Here is a 21,189-nt window from a genome sequence, read left to right as displayed (position 1 = left end):
AGGCGGGTTTGGAGGTGGAGATTAGCTTGATAACCTCGGCTTCCGAGATTGGATGAAAGGATTTCCAAGTGTTAGTGAGGTTCCTGTATGTGCTTTCGGTTGGGAGTGGGGGCAGGCTTTCGCAGGCGTGGATGGTGGTGATAAGTGTAGCTCAATCTTGCAGATTTTTTCTTCAAAAAAGATGGCAAAGTTTTCGCACAGTTCGTTAGAGGCCTGGTTAGAGGCCACGGGGGCTTCGTGTTTTTTTGTTTGATGATTTTGAACAGTTCGTGGGCCTGTTTTTTGCATTATCCAGGGCGAAGCAGAAAAAGTTCGATATTTCGATACATATGTGTTTTTTGTGGTTTCTTCGAGCTGCTTAGAGTTGTTCGAGTAGGCTAGTGGAGGGGTTGTTTTTCCACAGCCTTTCTAAGGCTCTGAGTTGCCGCCTTTCGTTATTGTCTGTATTGAACCAGGCTCTGGAAGGGCTTTTTTTGTTTCAGAGGGGTTATCTGGTCAAGAATGGATGTCAGGGATGTGTTGTAATGGTTGGTGAGTTCTGTCGTGGACAGGTCCCCCGTGGAGGTGTTGAGGAGGGAATTGACTTTTTCTTCCAGGTCGGTCATGTTGATCTGGGTAAGGTTTCAGGTCCATTTGGATTCTTTTTGGATGGAGGGTTGTAGAGTGGCTGGCTGAGTAAGATGGAAGAGGATTAAGTGGTAGTCAGACCATTCTACGGGCAGAGTGTGGTTTATCTTCACTGTGTCACGTTTGGCGATAATGGCATCAAGGATTGCTCCTTTGTTGTGAGTTTCTTCTGTGCTTTGTTGTAAGAGATTGTTGTTATGTAGCAACTCGCTCAGGTTTTGAATTTGCGGGTTGCTATCTTCATTCCAATGTAGGTTGAGGTCTCCCAGAATTAGGTTATTTGCCTCTTATAGGGAGCAGTGGGCGATCAGGTCAGACAGGTGCTCAGCGAAAATGGTGGGGTTGCCTGGAGGGTGGTAAATAAGGTAACAGGTTAGTGTTTTGTTGTTGCTCATGTTGATGTTGACTTTTGGGCACTCAAAGGTTTTGTAGTTGAGGGAGTCAGTTTCCGAAATGGAAATATTGTCTCTGTGGATGATTGCTATGCCTCCTCTTTGGTCTTTTCTGTCTGTATTGGTGATTGTGAAGCCTGGGGCAACGAGAGTGTCTAGGAGAGGTGCAGAGGAGTCGTTGATCCAGGTTTCAGTGATGAATGCTATGTCTGTCGTGAGTGAGGGTGGATTCTGCTAATTCCGTGGCGTGTTTGATGGCTGATCTGCAGTTTATGAGCATGCAGTTAGTGGGGGTCGTCTCTGCTTTGGGTTTTTTCGTTAGTGGGGCTGTGGGGATGGTGTTGCGGGTGGACGGCAGTCTTGGTGAATTAGGAGGGGCTGGAACTCTTCCCAGTCCGGTGATCACCTGGATTTTAGATTGAAGGGTGTCAGCGAACGGATTGTTGTATGAGGAGGCGAAGACCGCCGCATCACTCTCAGACATGGCGTCTCTAGTTCTTTTGGGTCTCTGTGCCAGAGAGGGTATTTTCTCACCTGTCATATTCCTGCCCTCTTATTCCTTCTCCACTCTCTTCTGCTTCATCTCATATTCTGTCTTCTGGCTCTTCCCGTCCCTCTTACTTTTCCCCAGAATCCCCCCTTGCTTTGCCATGCCCGCTCTTCATTCCTCTCCCTGCTCTCTTTCTTTGCCGTCATTCCTTTCCTGCTGAAGCTCAGTTGTTTCATAACCCACCATCCAGTTCACAGCCAGTCTCTCCCTGACTGATAACCAGTGCTTGCTTTCAGTGTAAAAATAGAAGTGCAGGCACTCTGTACCAGAGAAGCTGCTCGTTTTTGAGAAGTGCTGGTACTCTCTAATTAAAAGCATTACGTTTCTCTTGAGAATTGCAGGTTCTTTCCCTCTCAAAATAAAAAAGTGCCAGTACTCAGTACCGGCCCTTTTAAAGCACAGTATAGTACCAGCCCTTTTAAAGACTGCGAATGAGGCTCTCTTTCTCCCCTTGCCGCAGTTTGTTGCTCATAACTCTCTCTCTACAGATGGGCCTCCTCCCCCCTTCCCTCTCCTCCACCCTCTATTACCTCAAGTCCCTCTTCTGCTCCAGTGTGGCCTACCACACGTGTGGTTATTGCATGGCCCCGCCTCTCCCCCGCGCTCCCTGGCTCTATCCGCAAACTCCCCCCCCCCTATCCGCTGGCAGCAGTTATTGCCTATAGATGAAGGGATTACCAATGTATGCTTGCCAGGTTGGGCATCGGGCTGCAATCTGCAGGCTGGGCCATCTGTGCCTTGACATGTATCGATTCCCGCCGGCTCCCCATCTGTCCTTGACACCACAGAGCATTACAAGGTGCAATCAGCTCGTTTCTGGGCTCCTTTCTCTCTCTCCGAAGACTGACTGCAAAGCAAAACCATAAAGAAAGAAGGCAAATCCACAGAAAAAAAGGAAACCGTGTAACCTGTGCAAGAAATGCTTTGTATGATTGTAAACATAACTAATTCACCTGGCGAAGCCACCAATATGAAAAGAAAGGGAAATAAACACTGGCAAAGCTAGCCGATCGTTTAGATTTGCATCGCTCTTTCACTATACAATAGCTGCCACCCCACACAGCACTTGTGGGGTGGGAGCAATTGTTAAAGTGAAAGCACGATGCTAAAATAAACACGCCAAAATGGTGTTCACTGACAAATGACGTAGACTGTCGAAAGCCCCAAGTAAAAGATCCAGTCCTGATGGGAGGTTCCAAAACGAGACCGGGCGGTAACAAGGAGGGACTAAGAAGCCTCATTATCAATCTGAAGCCAGCATTTACCATGGACGATGATGCCAGCCAATAAAAAAAATATGGGCTGGGCTTCCACACCATTTCTAAAACATACCCTATTACAGCATGCCTGGCAAAGCGAGCAACGCTTGCGCTACAACGCTAGGTTCGACCTTAAAAGGAGTGAAAAAGACTTTAAGGAGATTTTTCCAGACCCAACCACTAGATGCCAAACTAATCCACAGCATGTGAATCCAGAAAACTCTTAAAACTGCAATGCACTTTGCATTGAGAATTGTACACTTTCAAAGGTGTCATTGTAATTTGTGGTCTGATAAGGTTGCTTACTGTGCCTGCGATTTTACTTAACTTGGACCAGACCTGAGCACATAGTATTGATAAATGGTATAAAATGTATGAACCATATGCAAAAGATCTGGCTGATCAGAAGCTATTTTATTGAAATTGGGGACCTTTAATTTAAATTTAATTTGAGTTTTTGTAATTGTGCTCCTCGTGATTTCCTCTTTGTTAGATCGCTACACTGCTTTAATTATGCTTCCATGGCAAACAATACGTTGATTGTTATTAAGTTGTATTGTTAGGCTATTTTGTATTTTTTCTTCACATCTTGTGGATTACTACTATATGCAATGTATGACTTGTGTATTTATATTCAATATGCTACATTCGCAGTAAAATAAAAGCAGTGTGCTGGTACAAAATGCTTTGTGGTCAAATAGATCAGAGGTGTGTGCAATGGCATCTCTGACATCCCAAAACCAGCAGTGTGACACACACTTGTTTTTTCCCCTACAGCTCAGCCCTATATCGCCCTGGATTGGAATCCTGAGATGAAGAAAAGGTATTATGATGAGGTGGAGGCTGAGGTGAGTTTATTTTCAAGTAACTACATGGGTGAGTGATATTAAGTGTAAAGGGAGCATTGCAAGGAGCCATTCTAGTACACAACCTAAAGAAGCAAAAAGAGACCTGGTGAGAAATCTCTGAAGAGGCAGGTGTTCTAGGTACCTCTTCCATATGCTGGAGTATATATTGTGGTAGTTCCTCCGTGTCCGGTTGTCCCCAAGCAATGTATGTTGCCCATATTAAAGTCAACAAAGGCTTACTGTGTATCCCGCATTCGTCTCTGGCTCAGGTCATGACACAGGAAATCTGCCTTGTAGTGAAATTTTTTAACTTTAGTCATAATGTGTTCTGTTCTTTCCACATAGCTTTGAAATATGAATTTGCTGCTGTGCATCAAGGGGTTATCTTTCTCATATACATCCAATATATTTGCCTGCATGTGCAAAAAAAAATTCTGGTAACATTTTTTTATATTTTCATTTTCATGTTTGAGTGGCTTTGGTGAACAGGGAAACAATGTGCCTTTGAGCCAAGGTGCAAAAACGTAGCTGATGTCAGGAAAAATATACCTTCACGATCATCTTCAGTAGAAAGGGAAAGGAGGCATGATTCATCCTTTCATTTTCATACAGTGGGGGCGACTGGGGCCCAGGACTGGATTACCGCCAAGATAGATTGATTATATCAACCTCGGTACCGTAGTTACTGTGATTTTACATCAAGGCACTTTTTCTCTCACCATTTGACATCAGTGGCAACAGAGGTTTGGTTCACCATCCCAGTACATGTTAACATAAAGCGTTCAATGTTGACATAGTTGCATTTGATCAGGGATTGTATGACAGTTGCTGTCCCCTCACATATAGAAATCCCACAACTCATTTTGCTGCAGTGAGTTCATTCTGGCATTGGAGACTGACCCTTTACTCCCAGTTACTGGCGACAACAACTATGTATTCCTCGAAAAGCACTACCAACTTTGGCATGCCCGAGGCCCTCCATCCTGTGCCTCCTCAAGCAATTCCAAGCCTTACAACGCCAACAAATAATGTACATGAATCACAGAGGCAAATGCACAATGTGGCAAGTAATGTGGCTCATTCAGATGACCAGGCAGTGGAGAAGTGCTTCAGAGACAAGCGTCCTAGCAGGGAAAAAAAATACCCTAGAGATGAATGTACTGTGGATATCCACCCTATTGATGGTCATCCAAGATAAACTAACTTAAGGTAGAACACCTATGGAACATCTTAGAAATTTGGTTGCACCTACCCTCAGCAACATAAACCATAAAGACTGGATGTTTTTTTCCTCAGATATTTTTGTTAATGTTTTTATTTTTTATTTTATTTAAACAGTTTATTGCATAGTTTACAATATACACTGCCTTTCGCGTACAACCCGGGGGCTGGTGGCTATCTTCCAAAATTCGTTATTCACAGCTTTATTGCCAACAACCTCTGGGCAGGCAGCGGAATTATTACCTTAACAGTGCATAGATATAAGTTGTTCGCAGTGTATAAAGTCTTAACATAACCTGAGGTAACGTCTAAACCCCTGGTTCCCACCCCCCTTTGCCGTCCCCAAGTCTCAGAACCTTTCCCCTGCTAATGTGGACTATAGCCTGGCGAGCGCTGACTGTCTCGCCCCTCAATCTTCTGCAGCATTGTGGGGCCAAAACACATCTTATATTTCCATACAATTATGTACCCTCCGCCATATAACCCATCCTCAATGTGTCATCTTGCACAAAAGTATGTTAATTATGTACAGTCTATTCTACCTGGTCGTCCGCGCCTCCCGATCTCAGCCACGCGGCGAATGGTTCCCATATATCACATGGTCTAGATCTACTAGGCATCAGCACCCAAAAGATCGTTAACTGGTCCTTGCAATATGTAACTGCTCTAATCCAGTCTATCGTGGGCGGTCTCTGTTTCCTCCAGTGTATTGCCACCTGTCTTTTAGCCATCAGCATTGCCACGAGTCTGCGGTGTGCCACCTGAATGCCCTGCACGTAACCCAGTAAAGCAGTCGTCAAGGACTTCACCACTGGTCCCCCGTTATTTGATTTGTGTTTGAATATATCCGCCCAATAGCGTGCAACAGGTTCACAAATCCAAGCCATGTGTGTAAACGTGGCATTATGAGTTCCACACCTCCAACATCTTGCATCCACCTTTAATCCCATCCGATTCAATTGTGACGGTGTGCGGTATAGTCGGTGTAGATAATTGAAATGTACACGTCTGAGTCGGTAGTTTGGCGAGAGATATTCTAACTGCGTGCAGCAGAACGACCAGTTATGGTCAAAGCAACTTCCTCCTCCCATGCCTCCCTGGACCTAGTGCTAATAAACGGGGACTCCCTCTGTGTAATGCTATATATATATATACGTGATAAGCTTTCGGGGCGATGGGTTCGATAGTATGTTCTCCAGCGCAGACAGAGTAGGAGACTCGCTCGGGAACTCCTTATATGTGGACCTGCAAGCCGCTCTCAGCTGATAGTAGAGTAGCATATCTGAGGCTGTAGGGGCCTGCGAGTCGCACATGCTCTGCAATGTTAAAAACTCTCTGGCTGGGAATAGATAGCCGCCTTTGTCTAACTTATGTGCCTGCGCCCTGAGTCTGATAGCTTTGTCCACTAGAGGCTTAAGCAGTGGGTTGCCGCCCAGGGGCATAGAAGGGGCATATAGTACGTCTTGGTGTGCTCTTTGCGCAAAACTTTTCCATGCCCAACGCACAGTCTCAACCGTGTCAATTTCTTGTTGTCTTTTGTAAGGTTGAACCACAGCAGTATTAAGTGGGAGCGGCGCTATCCTATCAATTTCTATAGCCATGTGTGGCTGGAACGGTGTAGGATGTTGCCAAAAATGCTGAAATTGTGCCTGCGCGCTGTAATCATATAATTCAAAGTCTGGGGCTCCCAGGCCACCCTGTGAAAAAGGCAGTGTCAATATTTTCCATGAGACTCGAGGTTGTTTACCCGCCCACACCAACTCGAGGATATTAGTGCGTAGGCGCTTAAAAAATGCACATTTAGCGGCATAGGGATGTTAACAAACAGGTAAAGAAATTTGGGAATAATTACCATTTTTGCGATGGCGATGCGCCCCGTCAAGGACAGTGGGAGATTTTTCCACCTCATGATCTTGCCTTCCAACCAATCCTTTGCCCTGCCATAATTCGCTATCTACAGGTCTTGCATCGTTCTACTGATATATATGCCCAGATAGCGCACCTCACCACTTGCCCATTGAATCGGGAACTCCGAAGTAAAGGGTGTGGTGTCATCAGTAAGTGGTATCATCGTGGACTTCTTCCAATTGATCTGAATTCCCGTTAACCCCCCATATCGTATAAACTCCCGCATTAACACATCAAAGTTATCTCGGGGTTGGTCAGGTAAATCGTCATATCATCTGCATACATTGAGACAAGTATGCCCCTCGTGGTAAATCCTATGCTTTTACTAGTGTGGTGTTGGTGGAATTTCAAGCGGCTCCATAGCGATTGCAAACAATAAGGGAGTTAGTGGGCATCCCTGACTTGTACCCCTAGTTATACTGAAAGGTTGGGATATTTGACCATTTACCCGAACTCTTGCCATTGGATCCGAGTAAAGGACTTGGATCTGTCTAATGAAAACTGGGCTGAAGCCTAGTCGTGCAAGCAGAGCAAATAAGAACGTCTACTCTAAAGAGTCAACCGCCTTTGTGGCGCCAAGTAGGGCAGCCGTGGCTCGCACATGAGGTGCCAAGTAATGTAGCACACCAAATATGTTTCGTAGGTTGTGGGCAGTGGAGCGGCCTGGTATAAAACCGGATTGGTCTGTCAGAGCTATCTGCGGTAGCATGGGCTGTAGCCTGTTCGCTATTAATTTGGCATGAATCTTAGGATCTAAGTTTATTAGAGACAAAGGGCGGTACTAGTCTGCCTTGGCAGGGTCCTTATCCGGCTTCAAAATAGTAATTATCGTAGCTTCGCGCAATGTGGGTGGCAGCACCCCCATCTCCATGGCTTCCATATACATCTGCAACAATTTGGGGGCCAAAATATCTGCATATTCCTTATAAAAGGCCGCCGTTAGTCCATCAGACCCCGGGGCCTTGTCCCCTGGCATGCCACTTATCACTTGCTTCACATCCTCCACTGTTATTGGCAACTCCATTTATCTACGAGCGCCGCCATTGAACCATGCTGGCCCTATGTCTTCCAGATAGTCGATTATATCGGCCTGCGAGGGGGTTGTTTTGGAAGTGTACAATTCAGAATAATAATGTGCAAATTCCTCCAAAATATCAGGCGGTGTTCTGAACACATCACCATCCTCTGTATGAAGTTCAGATATATAGGTGGCACCTCTAGGTGTACTGAGCAGGCCCGCCAATGTCTTACCTGGCCTCCCACTCTCCCCATAACGCCTGGCCTGTGCATATTTATGCAGATAAGCCGTCTCTCTTTCGGCCTCCTCCTGGAATTCTGTGAGTTTGGCTCTTATTCTAGCCGCAGTTTCCTGTGATGAATTTCGCATCTGCAGATGTTCCAGCTCCCCAATTTCACGCTACAGCCTACCCAGAGTAGTACGGATATCCCTAAGCACCCCGGTTTTTATTGCTATACAGTCTCCTCTTGTTACCGCCTTAAAGGCTTCCCATAAAACACCTGGCAAGTCAACCGATCCCTCGTTTATTGCAAAGTACCCCTCAATCCTGTTGCGGAGCTCTTCTCGGAAAACCAGGTCCCTCAAGGCGCCTGATGGCAATTTCCAAGCAAAGGGCTGTGTGTATGCCGGGGGAAGGCGTATTCTTATCTGGGCGGGCGCATGATCCGATAGGGTACGGGCAAGATGCGTGGCGTCCACCAGCCACGCGTTCATGTCTCTGGATAGCAACCAAAAATCTAGCCTCGACCACACGTTTCTATGGTGCGTGATGCACGTCCCCTCTTTACTAGTTGGGTGAGTGGTTCTCCAGGAGTCAGTTAAGAAAAGGTCGTCTATGATCTCATGAAGTGTCTCCGCTGCTTTTGGGCGGTGTGTCCTGCCTATCAAGGGCAGTTGAGAGGGTTACATTGAAGTCCCCACCCCACAGTATTGCGGTTTGCCCCAGTTTTTTTAGATTGTGCCATATATGTTGGAAATTTTCCAGACTGTCAGTGTTCGGGCCATACGTGTTTACTAAGGCCAGAGGCGTGTTGCATAGTTCCCTCTGTAATATTATGTACCTGCCCTCTCTATCAGTGATAGTGTTGGTTGTGCGCCAGTGCAGCCCCTTACGCATGAGTATTGCAACTCCTCAAGAATAACTGGAATACCCAGCCTCCACCACCACCTCCCATCTTCGGTTCTTAAGTATCCCTGCCACTGTGCCAGTCAGGTGCGTTTCCTGCAGAAAACCGATATCGACCTCATGTCGTGTCAGATAAGAGTGTATGAGCCTAGTCTTTCTACGATCGTTGAGGCCGCGCACATTCCATGTAAGACATGTCAGTGTGTCTGTTATTTGAACTAGACATCATATCTGAAGGAGTAACAGTCTATCAACATATCTGAGCGTATTACCGCAGTGTCCCTGGAAACAGTGCTCTTGCACTCTTGGGCTAGTACTTAGCGGCCACAGCCAATAGCAGCACAACCAGCATTTCAATTATCTTCTCCCTCTTTGTATCCGAGTTTGGAACAACAATGCATAAAAAGGAAACATCCCATCACCCCTCCCACCTCCCACACCAACCCCCCGATCAGGTTGTGAATCCCCCCTCCCTCAACTGCCCCAAAACCGAAAAAAGCAGCCAGACATAGGGAATCAGTGGATACGTGGGGTCTGCCGGCATCTACGCCTGCACTTATGGCAGGGTGGCCAAGCTGCATCTGGCACACTAGCACTCACTTAGCCCACCCATATTCAGTGTCCTTTTGCAGTCATTCAAGGTAACCCCCAATGAGCAATATAGATCTTGTTCCTTACCCCTTAAAAGATCGTTCACCTTACCTCAGTCCTTCCATCCATATGTCTCCATCTACCTCAATCGCCGCTCAGCTCTACATCCGTCTGCTTGCGCCAGCCAAGGTCAGTCATTATCGCTGAGTCTATCCTGTGATTGTCCATCGCCTTGTGTCTTCTGCAATTTATGTTCCCTTGACATCTGCTTCGTAAATGTCAATGCAGCCTTGGCGTCGGTGAAGAAGGTGGGCTTCCCAGGGCCCTGTACCCTCCGCTTGGCCGGATATATCAAGGCGTATTTAGTTCCGATTTGTTGAAAAATCTTTTTAGTGGGGATGTATTCTCTCCTCGCCGCTTGGACCTGCAAAGTAAAATTCGGTGTACAAAGCAATCTCATTGCCTTTATACTGAAGGGCTCCATTTTCACGTGCTAGACGGAGTATCGTGTCGCGGTCTCTATAATTCAATATTCTCGCCAATATTGGCCTTGCGGGTGCCCCCGGTTTGGGTCTCGGGCCCAGGGTTCTGTGTGCCCTTTCTATGAGGAACATCGGGGACAGGATGGGGCCGAATAGCTCTTTCATCATGCCTTCCACAAATATAGGAATGTCTGTGGATTCCGCAACTTCGGTGATGCGCACGTTGTTCCTTCTCGAGCGCGCTTCCAAATCCTCATTTGTTTGGTGTATGAGCTCTAGTACTTTGTCCATGCCTCAAATCTTCTTTTCCACCTCTGTTTGCCCCTCCTCCGTTTCTGTCACCCGTGTCTCAAGGACACTAACCCGTCCCTCCTGTTTATCCATGTGCTGGGTGAGTTTATCCATTCTCTCAGCCAGGGTGTCCATTTTGGAGTCTATTCCCTTCAGGCCAGTCTTTAGCTCCTGAAACATTGCCAGGACGTCTTCCGAAGGTAGATGGCTCGCGGCGCCCCCCTTCGCCTGGTCACGATCCCCATCCTCTGTTTCAGTGGATTTGCTCCCTTTTTTCTCAAAGTTAATACGGGGTTGACGCGTATCCGGTTTCCCCATGGTTTTGCAGGTCCGGGCACTTTCCTCCCCTCGGAACAGATAGGTCAGGTGAGTTTCTCCTCCTGTGCTTCCCCGCAATATATTCGGTCCAACTCTACATCCCACTCTCTGCTCCACAAGCGCCAACGTTTCCTCTCATCGCAAGTGCGGCGGCCCGGCAGGGCTCACGCTGTACTGTTGTATCCGTAATCACGTAGCACGTTGTTCTCCCACAATTACTCCGCAAGCAATCGTACCCTGGTAATGGTGCTCAGAGGTTGTGCGCAACTGTTATTAATAGGGATAGTGCACGCTTGGCAGAGTATCAAAAAGGCTCCTGGGTGCAAGCCTCGGATGTATGGCCTAACTTGCCGACTATTTTAGCACAGCAGCCATCCACGCCCTCAGTGCAGGCCTTCGCACGCTGATTGGTCGAAGCCACCACCTTCCGCAGTAGTCTGCCAATCTTTGCAGGGGGGCCTTCGCCGTGCTCTCACCAGGGGTCTTAGGGCTCTCACCACCTTGGAGCCGACTCATTCAGCACAGGGATGCGCCATAATGTCAGCGTGCCGTCTTCTCCTCAAGCACCCACCCGGGCAAGTCCAGCGCCCCGCGGAACTGCAACCAGTCTCCGAGGGGCCTCTCAAGATGGCGGCCTATCCGGGCCACTCCGCTGCACAACCCCACTGCTCTACTGTGGGCCCACCAGCCGCCCGGCAATCGATAATAGTCCTGCTGTGTTATGGGCTCACCGATTCCATTAGCGCCAGTTTCTGCTTTGGGCTTCACCGCCTCTCCAGCCCGCGTCTCGAGCAGACTTCTTGCGCCGCTCTTTCTGCCAGGGCCTCGCCTCACGACCGGATTCACAGTTCAAGGTGTCCTCGGTAGGTATGCAGAACAATCTCGCATCAGCCCTTTGTCTCCAGTGTGTTCCGCGGTCTCCGGTAGCCTTCTGTTCTCTCACCGCTCAGTTCGCGGCCAGCAGCTAGGGCTTCACGCTTCACACCCCCGGAGTCGCCGCCACTCTAGTCCCCGGCTTTGCATGCGTTTCCAGGCCTCAGCTGGGCTCTGGCGTGCGGCCGGCGAATCTCCTCCTTCCCAGCGTGTGCGGTCGGACAAAGCTCAGCCTCGGGAGCAGTGGGGGCTATGCTGTCGTTTCCCGGGCAGGGATCTGTGTGCAGTGGCCATAAAATCGGATATTTGGCGGATTTCAGGGCTCGGCCGCCGGAGCCACTTCAACTAGCGGCCATTCCGCTGCTCGGCTAAGCCACGCCCCCCTTTTTCCTCAGACTTTTTACAGGTAAGTAAAATGTTAACACTTAAATGCGTCTTTGGGCAGTAATTCTTTCCTATGGGGGAAAAAGGCATATACAGAATAGAGTTTCTTTCAGTAGGTTTCTGGGGTGGGTGGGGGGGGGGGTCATCTTCAGGAATTAAGGTGGTAAGAGGCCATGGTCCAAAGAACCACCAGCAGTTATCTTTACCTGCCCTGGGCATCCAGGTGCAGAGCTGCTGTTTAGGTTAGTTGCTCTGCGCGCTACACCAAAAAGAGGGGATCATCTAGAAACAAGATGCAGCGAGGGAGTTTGGGACAAGTCAGGGCGATCCCAATGGCGCAAGGGGGGCTCCTTGAGGGCCCTGGGAGCACAGTCAGTTCACGGAAACCCGACCTGAGATGCTCAGGTGCAGATTGGTTAGTTCAGCTGGGATTGTGTGTCACAGGCACTTACGGTTGTCAGTCTCGCCGGTTGAGAGGATAAAAACAGGAAAGCTGGGATTGCAGTGGGTCTCTGCGTGCGAACGTCCCTAAGCATCTGCTTGGTCTTGGAGATATTGCAAATCAGATTGGACTTAAACTGGCTTTGGTTGCTGCGAGGGGTCTGATACCACGGGTATTGGTGCTGTGCGGCTCCGGTTGGTCCTGGCGTCTTCTCACTTGGTAGGGAGATGGAGCTGGCCTTCTGGAGCACAGAGACCTCGTCCTGGGCAGGGGCTGATGCGTCGGTGGGGCCAGGGGGGTGGCAGAACAGAGGACTGGACTTTTTCATATTGGTGCCTCGAAGCTTGAGGGGAGTAGCTCCTCTACTCCCTGGGAGATTGCTGGCAGTTTGCTAAGTCCTGGTAGCCCACCGGGGCTCTTGGCAGATGCACAGCGGCAGGATGAGTCGGTTTCTCCCGATTGTATGGACATGTGCAGGTAGGCAGGATTTGGTGCCAAAAAGTCCGTAGGTGGTCATCAATTCTCACTAGTTTGCTCTTCTTTGTAGTCTTCTTTTTGTGTTCATCGAATCTGATTTCCTATTGTCGGGCCACATAAATACTCAATTTAGGGGTGCTAAGAGGAGTGTTGGGTAGTAGACAAAGGGCTACTTAGCTTTGGGGTGCCTTCACTCCCTATAGCACTTCTTCCTGTGTTGAATGGGCATAACCCTGGCCCAGTGTACCTTATTTCACCAAAAGCCAAGATGGTGGAATTCTACATTTCGTGTTCACATCAGGTAGCACACCTTAGGGGTGTAACTACCCAGATACTGATCATACTTCCTGACTAGTTCATTTTTCTGCCTGTCGGGTGCCAAATGGGCCCTGGGCAGGGGGTGTCATTTTCCATGACTGGGGGAAGCTGGGGTTGCATATCGAAGTCGGCCGAGGGCTATGAAGCCCTGTGCCTTGATATGCTTATTACTAGCCATCTTGCTTGGAGGAGGTGACACCACCTCTGGCCAGAGAAGGCATTGTTCCCGATCTCAGAGCGCAGGCTGTCACCTCCACCACATGTCTGTGGTGGCGGGCTGGTCAATACCTGTCAGCCAACACAGCAGAGGTTGATTGGTTTTCAGGGGCACCTCTAAGGTGCCCTTTGAGTGCATATCATAATACATTTATTACTGGCATCAGTACAGATTTATAAAGACGCTGTGTTTGGTTCCAAACACCATAGTTTTCAGTAAAGCCATCATGTAGCTGGATAACTCCTAATGACCAGTGCCCAGTACATGTACTCAAGTTGGTTTTCCTGTGCGCTTGTATTATCTAGCAATTATACTGGCACGAGGCCATATCTGCTAATGCATGTTATATAATGCACCCTTCCTTAGGGCTGTAAGGCCTACCGTAGGGGTGACTTACAGATGTTGCATGCAGTGTCAGTGAGTATGGCACACAGGGTGTGTGTCATGTTTTTTTCAATTCTCCATTTCATGCAGCCTGCAAAGACAGTCTGCATTACTTTGGTGGTGGGTGTCACAATACATGCTGCAGCCCATAGGGATCCTCTTTAGTTCCCATGCCTTAGGTACCAAAAGTACCATTTACTATGGTCTTACATGGTTGTGAAAGGGTTTGTCAATTGTGGGACAGTTACACAATGACCTTGTTTTTGGGAACAATCACTTGCACTGTGGACATGGTTAGCAGGAACCCAGTAGACTTCAGTCAAAGTTGCATCAAATAACAGGCAAAATATGAGGGGTGACCATGTAAAAAAGGGGCACTTTCCTACAGTAGCTAAAACCAAATGCAAATCCAGTAGTTCTGAGGGCCTTAAAATCCTCCACTTTTCATGGTTTCCATTCATTTTCTGTTTGTCCATCTAAGAAAATACAAGAGAGCAGTATGAAGCACCTGAGCCTGATCATTTATTGTTAAAGAATCCTCTGGTGTTCTTGGCTTCCAGAACTAGCTTTCTGTCCACATCCATTCAGATTTAATTAGGAAAAAGTAGATGACTGGACACAGCAAAAAGATGACAAAATATGTGCCTGTCACATGAGTACCTAGCTTTGTTGGGTTGTGGGTAACATATTCATAAAATAGCAGATTTCATATAATTTAAGAATAGAAATTTGCAGTAAGGGACAGCCACTACACATCAATGGACCCATGACTTCTGCCTGTTTGTTAGACAAACACCAAAGCCTCACAGTTCTAAAATATTTTGCACAACAAAAGATTCTTGATTCAGTTTTGTGGCTCTAAGCTCTTTGTCTGTTAGATTTATGATTAGATAAATGGATGCTGGAGACCCTGTGATCTGTAGGTTTGGTGAAAGGGAGAGACTTACCGAATATTATGTTCGAGGTATATGAGCTGCAGATTACACACTGTGCATAGATGGCCACCTAGTGTTGGGCCCGGATGTTTGTAGTTTGTTTTTGTTGTAGAAAAGTCTTTGGAAGTCACAGGATAGGTGACTCCTCCTTTCGATGATCCTGCGCATGGGCATCGGCTCCATCCCCAGATTGTTTTTTTCCGCCACCGGGCTCGGATGTGTTTCCAGCACTCCGTGTTGGAACCGATTTCCTTTGGCACGCAATCCTCACCAGCTTCTATAATTTAGTTTCGAACGTGTTTCCAGTCGACGATACTCTTCAACACAGAGGACTTTGAGTCCAGTCTTCGACGACAGCCTTCGGGCCTAACTAGGCCTCGACTCCAGCTCATGGAAAGGACGCCATTTAAAAAGTGTCCTCAATGTGGATCGAAGTTTCCCCCATGAGGTGTGTAACCTTTGCATCTCCCCGGAGCACGAGGCCAGAGACTGTTCCGCTTGTGGCTCCTTCCGCTCCAAGATGATGATCCGGGACCGAAGAGCTAGGAGAACAATGGCTCGATCTTCAGCTCCAAATCCAGACGACATCTTCGCAGAGGGCGTCGACGTCCCAGAACAACATTGCGTCGACAGCAACTCCGAGGCAGAAGGTTCCGATGTCGAGGACGTCACTCCAGCACAGCGGATCGTTAGTAAGACCGCCGACCCCTACCCTTCCTCGACACACCCAAAAAAGGCTCTGGTCACACTCTCGCCCGCACACCGAGACACTGCTTCTGCTGCCCCACCTTCGGGTCCTGCTAAGAAGCTACCCAAGCCTTCAGGCGACTCTGGCTCAAGTCGACCTCCCCACGGTGCCGGCGCACACCTACCGGCACCGAAAAAGACAGCTTCAGGTGCAACGCCAACATCAAAACAATCGGCGCCGAAGCATACCGCTACCCCTTCGGCACCGAAACCAAGGTCTGAATCAAGCAAACACGCATTAGATCCGAAAAAACAACCGGATCCGAAGAGCTCATCGGAACTGAGAAAATCATAGGAGCCGAAAAAACAATCAGAGCCGAAAAAGACTCCTGCTTCTCCTGTTAAAGACATTGCCAAAAAAACAAAAGAAGCCACTTTGGTGCCGAAACCTTCCTCCGCACCAAAATGTGAGTCTCCTGCAGAGGAATTATTTCAACCAGACCCTGCATAAAAGACTCTGGTTAAAGATCCAACCACTGGTCGACTAACTTTAAGTTAAAAACACAGCCACTGGATAAACCTGCACCGGCTCCTCACCCAAAGAAGGATATGGCTACATCCCCGCTCAGAGTTCCTTCCCCTTCTCCTCCACCTATGCCATCACCACCTACATCCTCTATCGTACCACATGATGACAACAGGGATGATCGCTCTGATGACATAGGGGGTAATGCAGATGATCCATATATTCCTCCAGGCTCACCTGACCCGTGGAATGATTAGAACACCCCAGATGTCCCAAATGTCCATCGAGACGACATATGCCCCTCTAGGCCTTCCCCACCAGAATACACTATGGGCTTTAATCTGTTAGTACACAGAGCTGCGCAGTTTCATGGGGTGGACATGCATACAGACCCGTTAGATGAAGACTTCCTAATGGATACATTTGAAAATGTAAATGTGAAGGAACTCGCACAGCTTATGTGATTCAAATGATAATGATTTTAAAGTTTTTTTGGTGTGCCGCTGGGGAAACACTGTCTGGCCAGCCAGTGTTGAAAGTGGATACTGGAGAGTGGCTCTCCCGCCTAGGGAGAGAACGCCCCTGCGCACAACTCAAGGGGGACCAAGAGGTCTGATTCCATGAAATCAATAGTCAATAAAAGATATCTCCCACAGTTGTGTTGTCTTCTTTCCAAATTTATTGGAGTATATATTTTTTTAAAGCTTCTTGAGAATAGTGCATATTAGAACATGTAATCCAAAACAACGTGCATAGATGTAGGTGTGTTCTTTATCACACAACCCAATGCATTTCGGGCGGAGCCCATCGTCAGGGGAATACTCTACAATGAAAACAAAATATCTAGCTGTAATCAATGAGTAAACATGATAGTGACACAAAAAACAAGACTGCATGCAGCTGGTTAGTGCTGTGACAGGCTGAAAAATACCGAAAATCAAACGTGACCAGAAAAAGGAATGAGTGTATAGGTAATCAAGTGAGTAATGGCGAAAACACGTAAATGCAGGAAACTGAAAGGTAAGATATAAGCGTGCGTGCATACAAGCGCCTACACCCAGGGACGATAAAAGAAACGGTACTCCGCGTGAGAGCCAAGCGAGTGGCGCCATGCTCGTGGAACAGTGAAATACATCGTGAAACCTCACCGCGAGTGCGCACTAAGATTGCAATCAAATCACCATGTACTTACTAGTGTGATAAATAAATTCGGACTCCGAGGAGTTCCGGGGAAGTTAGCTGCCCGGCGGGTGAAGTGAAGGTGATCAAGTAGCAAGTCAGAGAAAGTGAAGAAGGACTACCAAAAAGACTGAAATAACCAAAGGATCAGAGTATGAATGGATGTGTAAGCGCCATGTTGTAACGGCCAAAAAAGTGAAAACATGTAACAACACTAAGATGTGAGCATGGAAAGTGAACCTAGAAGTGAATGATGGGCAAAGTAAAATAAATGCAATATCAACAATAAATGAAACAACAGGGACACTAATTATAAATAACATAAAAATTCCATTCGGTCATTGAGCCCCAAGGGCGCCATCGTTGACAAGAAACGGATCCAGAAATTCTCCCTTTTTAGTAGAAGTGTCTTATTGTGCAAAGTAATGGGTACTTGTTCCAAAATTTGGTATTTCAGTTGAGCCACTGAGTGTCTATTTTCCAAAAAATGGGTGGCTACGGTGGATTTTAAATTGCCGGTGCGAATATTACTTTTGTGTTCTAAGATCCTGGTGCGGATCTTTCTCTCTGTGTGTCCCACGTAGCATTTGCCGCATGGGCATTTCAAGACGTATATGACATTTTTGCTATTGCATGTAGCGTTAACTCTCAATTTAATGGCGTGGCCTTTCATGGGATGATTAATTTGATTACCTGGAATGCAGTTGCTGCAATTACTGCAATTATAGCAAGGCTTAAGTCCAGAGTACATGACCTTGGTTTTTGGTTCGCTGGGATGGCTAAGAATTTCTTTGAGATTTTTACCCCTAGTGAATGCAAAGATAGGGGGTTCTGTAAATAACCCTTGGAAATCTGCTTCCATGGTTAAAATTGGCCAGTGTTTTCGAATGATTTTCTGAAATTGGATAGATGCTTTGGAGTACTTGGACACCACCACTAGACGTTCTGAGGGTGTCTTCTGTTTAGGTAGGAGCAAGGAGGCTCTGGTACATTTGTCACTCCTCTGCATAGCCAAGTCAAGTATAGGTGTGGGATATCCTCGAGCTCTCAAACGCTCCAAAACTTTCTGTATTTGAATTTTGCTTTCCTCTGGTTTAGAGACTATTCTTTTCACCCGCAGGATCTGGGCGTAAGGTAGGTTGTTTTTTAATCCCATGCGGTGGAAGCACTGATAGTGAAGGGTTGAATTTCTGTCGGTCAGTTTTCTGAAGATGGTAGTAGACCAATCTCCCAGTTCTCTCTGTATTTTGACGTCCAGGTAGTGGACACAGGAAGTGCTGTAGTCCCATGTAAATTGTATCCGTTGTGTTACTTGATTCCAGGTGTTTAGGAAGGTAACCAGGGTTTCGGAGGAGCCTGCCCATAAAAGAAAAATGTCATCAATATACCTCAGGTATAATCGTCCGTGTTCAAGCCAGTTTTCTTTGCATAGTATGTGTGTTTCTTCAAATATTCGCATGAAGATATTGGCGTAGCAAGGGGCCGCCGAATTTCCCATGGCCGTCCCGTTGAGTTGTAAGAACCATTTGTCGAAGATGGTGAAATAACTGTGATATAAAGTAAAGATCGTGAGTTCCATCAAGAATATTTTTAGATCATGGTCAATGTCTGATTGAGCCAGTATTTTTTCAATAGCCTCAATCCCTTCGTCATGAGGGATTGATGTGTAAAGGGAGCTGACGTCCACGGTGCACATGATGAGGTTAGAGTCCTTGAGTTGATTCATGATCGGCTCCAATTTGAGTAGGAAATCGGTTGTATCTTTTACAAAAGAATCTGCAGTTATGACAAAAGGTTGATAGTATTTATCCAAAAATTTCCCCACGTTTTCATGCATGCTGGTTCTTGTCGACACTATAGGTCGGAAGGGGGGATTCGTAGGATGTTTATGTAGTTTGGGTAACATGTACAATGTCGGAGGTTTCGGATTCATAGGTGTGAGATACCTCTTCGTTCTTTCATTGATTGTCCCGTTATCAAAGGCTTTGTTGATGATGGTGATCAGATCTTTCGTATACTCGCTGGTAGGATCTCCAGGGAGAATATCATAAGTGTTGGTGTCTCCGATATGTTCCGTAACCTTTTGTTCATAAAAAGAGGTGTCCATGATGACCAGGGCACCTCCTTTATCAGCGTTATGGCAAGTGATGTTGGGGTTATCCGCTATTTTTTGTAGGATGTTTCTCTCCTTGCGAGAAAGGTTACCGCGTGTGGCTGGTTGTGAAAAAGGCAGTTTCAATATTTCTTGCTTAACCAAGTTCTCAAAGGCATCAATAATTTTGTGGCTTTGCGGGGCCATGAAAGTGCTATGTGGTCGTAAACCTCTGAGCATATCTTCCTCCTGGATGGTAGTAGGGCTGATGTTTTGAAAATAATGTTTCAAGCGTATATTACGGGTTAATTTGAACATGCTCACTTCAAGTTCCAAGGTATTGGTACCAGTGGTGGGGACAAAAGATTGTCCTTTTTGTAAGATGTTAATTTCTTCTGTTGACAACGTGGTAGAAGAGATATTGATGACCAGATTCTCATTGCTGATCAGCGTCTTCCTTTCGTTTTCTTGTTTTTTGGAGGCGGAGTTTTTTCTGTTGCCTCGGCGGGTCTTTCCCCCCCGGGGTCTTTTTGAAGGTTGGTATCTGAATCTAGACGTCAGCTCCCTTTACACATCAATCCCTCATGACGAAGGGATTGAGGCTATTGAAAAAATACTGGCTCAATCAGACATTGACCATGATCTAAAAATATTCTTGATGGAACTCACGATCTTTACTTTATATCACAGTTATTTCACCATCTTCGACAAATGGTTCTTACAACTCAACGGGACGGCCATGGGAAATTCGGCGGCCCCTTGCTACGCCAATATCTTCATGCGAATATTTGAAGAAACACACATACTATGCAAAGAAAACTGGCTTGAACACGGACGATTATACCTGAGGTATATTGATGACATTTTTCTTTTATGGGCAGGCTCCTCCGAAACCCTGGTTACCTTCCTAAACACCTGGAATCAAGTAACACAACGGATACAATTTACATGGGACTACAGCACTTCCTGTGTCCACTACCTGGACGTCAAAATACAGAGAGAACTGGGAGATTGGTCTACTACCATCTTCAGAAAACTGACCGACAGAAATTCAACCCTTCACTATCAGAGCTTCCACCGCATGGGATTAAAAAACAACCTACCTTACGCCCAGATCCTGCGGGTGAAAAGAATAGTCTCTAAACCAGAGGAAAGCAAAATTCAAATACAGAAAGTTTTGGAGCGTTTGAGAGCTCGAGGATATCCCACACCTATACTTGACTTGGCTATGCAGAGGAGTGACAAATGTACCAGAGCCTCCTTGCTCCTACCTAAACAGAAGACACCCTCAGAACGTCTAGTGGTGGTGTCCAAGTACTCCAAAGCATCTATCCAATTTCAGAAAATCATTCGAAAACACTGGCCAATTTTAACCATGGAAGCAGATTTCCAAGGGTTATTTACAGAACCCCCTATCTTTGCATTCACTAGGGGTAAAAATCTCAAAGAAATTCTTAGCCATCCCAGCGAACCAAAAACCAAGGTCATGTACTCTGGACTTAAGCCTTGCTATAATTGCAGTAATTGCAGCAACTGCATTCCAGGTAATCAAATTAATCATCCCATGAAAGGCCACGCCATTAAATTGAGAGTTAACGCTACATGCAATAGCAAAAATGTCATATACGTCTTGAAATGCCCATGCGGCAAATGCTACGTGGGACACACAGAGAGAAAGATCCGCACCAGGATCTTAGAACACAAAAGTAATATTCGCACCGGCAATTTAAAATCCACCGTAGCCACCCATTTTTTGGAAAATAGACACTCAGTGGCTCAACTGAAATACCAAATTTTGGAACAAGTACCCATTACTTTGCACAATAAGACACTTCTACTAAAAAGGGAGAATTTCTGGATCCGTTTCTTGTCAACGATGGCGCCCTTGGGGCTCAATGACCGAATGGAATTTTTATGTTATTTATAATTAGTGTCCCTGTTGTTTCATTTATTGTTGATATTGCATTTATTTTACTTTGCCCATCATTCACTTCTAGGTTCACTTTCCATGCTCACATCTTAGTGTTGTTACATGTTTTCACTT

General features: G+C 46.7%; 1 protein-coding gene across 1 annotated transcript in view; it reads left to right on the top strand.

Moving 5' to 3' along the window:
• USP11 (ubiquitin specific peptidase 11) overlaps positions 1–21,189 on the top strand; it is a 280,476-nt gene that overhangs the window by 207,964 nt on the left and 51,323 nt on the right. The window contains exon 16 of the mRNA XM_086940434.1: positions 3,606–3,676. Coding sequence (XP_086796560.1) covers positions 3,606–3,676 — 71 coding nt within the window. The remainder of the gene's footprint in view (positions 1–3,605; positions 3,677–21,189) is intronic.

The sequence above is a fragment of the Lissotriton vulgaris genome, chromosome 10 (genome assembly GCF_964263255.1).
Source record: "Lissotriton vulgaris chromosome 10, aLisVul1.2, whole genome shotgun sequence".
NCBI lineage: Eukaryota > Metazoa > Chordata > Amphibia > Caudata > Salamandridae > Lissotriton > Lissotriton vulgaris.
The sequence above is the reverse complement of the archived record's forward strand: the minus strand, read 5'-3'. Positions and strand labels throughout refer to the sequence as shown.